The sequence below is a fragment of the Eulemur rufifrons genome, chromosome 30, assembly GCF_041146395.1.
Source record: "Eulemur rufifrons isolate Redbay chromosome 30, OSU_ERuf_1, whole genome shotgun sequence".
In the NCBI taxonomy this organism is placed as follows: domain Eukaryota; kingdom Metazoa; phylum Chordata; class Mammalia; order Primates; family Lemuridae; genus Eulemur; species Eulemur rufifrons.
In genome coordinates, this window is record NC_091012.1 from 66,311,685 (window position 1) to 66,315,762 (window position 4,078).

General features: G+C 45.7%; 1 protein-coding gene across 2 annotated transcripts; it reads left to right on the forward strand.

Annotated features, from left to right (window-relative positions):
* Positions 1-809: 809 nt before the first annotated feature.
* Positions 810-2,998, forward strand: TCEAL8 (transcription elongation factor A like 8). 2 transcript variants are annotated; one of them, XM_069463453.1, is made up of 3 exons: positions 811-897; positions 1,319-1,386; positions 1,991-2,998. In XM_069463453.1, exon 3 carries the CDS (start codon positions 2,032-2,034, stop codon positions 2,383-2,385), a length of 354 nt encoding a protein of 117 aa, XP_069319554.1. In that variant the 5' UTR covers positions 811-897; positions 1,319-1,386; positions 1,991-2,031; the 3' UTR covers positions 2,386-2,998. The 2 variants fall into 2 exon arrangements, with proteins under 2 accessions (XP_069319555.1, XP_069319554.1); XM_069463454.1 differs by lacking the exon at positions 1,319-1,386 and having other exon boundaries at positions 810-897.
* Positions 2,999-4,078: the final 1,080 nt, after the last annotated feature.

Consider the following 4,078-nt stretch of genomic DNA (forward strand, 5'->3'; position numbering starts at 1 on the left):
GAGTGGAAGCCACCAGTAGTCATCAATGAAAAAGGTCAGATATCCAACCCTTGATAATTTGAGTTATCTCTTTCAGCCAGAAACTAGTGGATTAGTAGTGGATTACTTATACAAAATTGCTAACAAGAGAAGACTAAGCCTCTTTCTACAGCTTGACTTGGGAGTCAAGTTTTTAAAGGTGCTGTTTTAGTAAGATTAAAAAAAAAATTTTAACACATGTTGTGAACACTGTCATTTGATTTGCAACCATTAGAAAACTTTTCTGAGTCTTAAAAATTTATATAACTAATTTGTGCTCCATATTAAGTGTTAAATATTGCTTATGAGGCATCCCCCTTTAAATATTTTTTAAGCACGCTGATTGTTTAAAACATAGAGCACAACAGAAAAATATTCCAGAGGACTAGTAAAATCCCTCACTCCCACCCCTAGATTCTTTTCCAGCCCCCCTTCTCTCCATCTACCACCTCTGCCCATTTTAATAATTCCAGGGAAAATAGTGAACTGTAGGGTCTCGGGGAAGGGGAGGTGGGCATATTGGGAGAAGGAGAAAGACATGATTTCCCAAAGAAGGAGAAATGGTCTCCATTAACCCTAAAAGGCCGATTCCCCCTGGTAATCTGAGAAAGGAGAATAGATACTTCAAAACGAAGATACCAGTTTTATTGTCTCTGATTGGCAAATACTAAAAAAGATTGACAGTATCAAGTGGAGGGAACGCAGGGGGCGGGCTGCAGTGGTAATGGGAGGGGTCACTGAGGACTGGAGCTCATTGATGACGCGACCCTCACGTGACCAGGAGTCGACGTGTGCAGAAGTCCTTATAGTCCAGGGCCTGTTTCCCTGTAGCAGCTCGCTATTGCCGGAGAGGGAGAAGATCGCTCCGGATCCTTTCAGGTCAGTATAAAGGTGGGCGCTGACTTAGGGACCCTGGGCTCGAGGAGGCCGAGAGCAGAAAGCAAGCGGGGCCGGCGCTGCTTTGCGTACGCTACTGTTCCACCAAATTCCCATTTTGTGCAGCAAAATTTGGGCTGTTTGGTGGGGGGGGGGGGGGTTACGGATGGGGGGTGGAGAGAGAGAACGATAGCTGATTGAGGGTCCTGAGAGAGAGAGACATAGAAACAATGTGGAAGAAACTTGCCTCTCCCACTCCCTGCTTGCAGGGAAACGGTGGGCACGGGGGAGGGCGGGGGTGGCCATAAAAGGAGGGAGAGGATGAGGACGTGGGAAACTTTAAACCAACAAGGCCTAGAAACGTGAAAGGGACCCGTGATCCAGGTACTAGCTCGCTCACCAAGCACCACCTGTCTGTCTGCAGGACTCTTGGTTTTTTGGGCGCGACACAAGGTGAGGGAAGAAAGAGGAAAATCCCCTGGATCCCTGCAGGTCAGTGTAAAGGTGCAATTGCTTCAGGCTCTTTTGGGGTGGGGGCGGAAGTGTGAATGACACCAAAGCACATCCCAGGGTCGCCGCAGCCTCTCCCCACCCGGATTAAACGCCAGAGGCCTGTGCCGAGCCTGCGGCGGAAATGGGGCGGAAATGGGGCGGGGGCGGGTGGCTGAAAGAACGTGGAAGGGGGAGGGGAGGCCTGGGACTGGACTAGCCTCTCAGGTGAGAGGCTGGAGGTGGGGGTGGCTTGGGAAAGTCCGAAAGGGCGGGAGTGTTGGAGACCAGAGGCGAGGGAAGGGTTAATTGCTTCCGTGCTGCTCCCATTTCAGCGCTAGGAGAGGCTTGTAGCAGGGCCTGCTGGGAAAATGGTGGGCAGGAACCGGAGGGGAGAAGATGGAGCTGGAACAAGAAGGGGAGGGAAGAGAGGTGGAGTAGGAGGTGGAGTCAGAGGAATTCTCAGCTTGAGGATCTAGCCTTCTCTAGTTGGAAAACTTCTGACAATTAGGGACTTGAATCAGAAAAGGCCGGTAGCTATGGGAACCCATGCTCACTGCTGGTCTGTTTGCCTGGCACCTAGTGGTTTTGTTTCTTTGTTTTCTAGGATTAATTTATTCAAAAAGGAAATAATAAAAAATACTCAACATGCAAAAGTCTTGTGAAGAAAATGAAGGAAAAACACAGAACATGCCAAAGGTCGAGGAAGACCGCCCCTCGGAAGATGTACCACAGGAGGCAGAAGGAAATCCTCAACCTTCCGAAGAAGGTGTAAGCCAGGAAGCAGAAGGAAGCCCCAGAGGAGGGCCGACTCAGCCTGGCCAGGGATTTAAAGAGGACACTCCTGTTAGGCATTTGGACCCTGAAGAAATGATAAGAGGAGTAGATGAGCTGGAAAGGCTTAGGGAAGAGATAAGAAGAGTAAGAAACAAGTTTGTGATGATGCATTGGAAGCAAAGACACTCTCGCAGCCGTCCTTATCCTGTGTGCTTTAGGCCTTGAATTCATTTTTGCCTGATAAGAAAATTTGGCCCTGGCTTTGTTTCTGTTAGCGTTTCTGATGTATCTTTGACCTTCATTTTACTTTTAATCATCTGGTGGAATTTTGTTTTAGGTAGTTTCCTTGTTGCCAGCATCTCAGTGGATTTTGGATTTTGACTCATTTTCCAGGTCTAATTTTCAATTGGGACATTTTACGTATATGCATGGAAATATGCTCATTTCATAATGTAAAGTAAAACATGACAGGTTACAAAGCATATTTAGTATCAGCTCATGTATGTAGGCTAAAATTCTAAATTGTGTGTGTGCGTGTGTATATACATACATACATATAACATATATCAAAAACTTAACCATGCTTATTTCTGTGTGGTGTGAAGTTTTCTTGCTGTTTTGCTTTTTGCTTATATGTATTTTTTAATGAACACGTGTCTCACAAACGAATTAAGGATTTTTTTATAAGTAAGAGTCAACCAAATAATTTGCAACCAGCTTATAAAGGGCAACGGGGGTACCTAAACTCTTAAATGAAAGAACTATTAAAAAGAAATGTAAACTCTAAATTACCTCTGGTTCTCATAGCCAGAGGAATAAATTGGCAATTATTACAGATGCACATGTTTAAGACTCAGTCTTTTCATGGGGAAAATATTTACCTCACGGGGCTGCTGTAAGGGAGAAATGAGGCAATAACTCTGAGCTGTGCTTGGTGGGATCTTGTGCATATGTAACCCCCAAACCACTGTAGTATAGAACCACCAATTATTTGAGGGAGGGCCTGGCATAACTCAACTTATGCTCAAGAACAAGTCCACTCAGCAGAGGTGGGGGCTTCCATGCCAGTCCTCTGCTGTTGAGCCCCACCCCTGGGTCCTGCCATGCCTGCTGGGCACTGCTGCCTCTTCTGCTGGGCCCTTTGCTCTCTGCTGGCCCCACTGCTGCTGGTGTCGTGGAGTCCTTTAGTGCCAAAACCCCACAGAGTTGGAGCCCTCAGTGGGTTGTACTCTCACTCTGTCTTCTAAAGCCTCTCTGTCTGCTTTATAATGACACTTAACAGAAGTGGTACTGCTCTAGGATTGCTCGAGCCACAATGTCTTGCAGAGTCCGTGGCAAAACAGCCCCTTCTGTTTTCAATCACAAGACCCTTCCTCTCCATAGGAGTCAGACATGAGTCCATTTGGGAGTTGGACTGGGGTACAAATTTGTGCGAAAGACATCATGCTGTAGTCAGACTTGCTGCTGTAAGTCTAAAGAAGGAGGTTTTGTGCTCCTTTTTTGGGATAATCTCTCCCTGAAGGTTCCTGGAAGGCCTGCCTTACTAGTTCAGAAGACTCTCTGGGGACGTGTAAATTGCACAAAGTGATGCAGGGAATGAATCTGAGGAACAGCCACCTTCATTCCATCCCATCCCCTGCTGAAGAAATGGGGAAAAAAACTTGGCAAAGGCAATAAGAATGTTATAAATGTACTTGAAGTAGAATGGCTACTATGCAAATGTTAGGGATATTTCTCCTATAGAACAATCAAAGACTATCTTTTCCTCATATCCCCACATACTTGTAGGTGTTTAACTGGCACATCATGTTTTAATATCTAATTGATCTTTTGTTTGATTATTACTAAGAAACCAGTAGGTTTGTCCAAATTATGTTACTGACTAAGCTACAAGTCTTTATTTCTTTAGAGTTATGAC

Coding starts and splice junctions, on each gene's coding strand:
- TCEAL8 (XM_069463454.1), top strand. CDS start 2,032: ATGCAAAAGTCTTGTGAAGAAAATGAAGGAAAAACACAGAACATGCCA.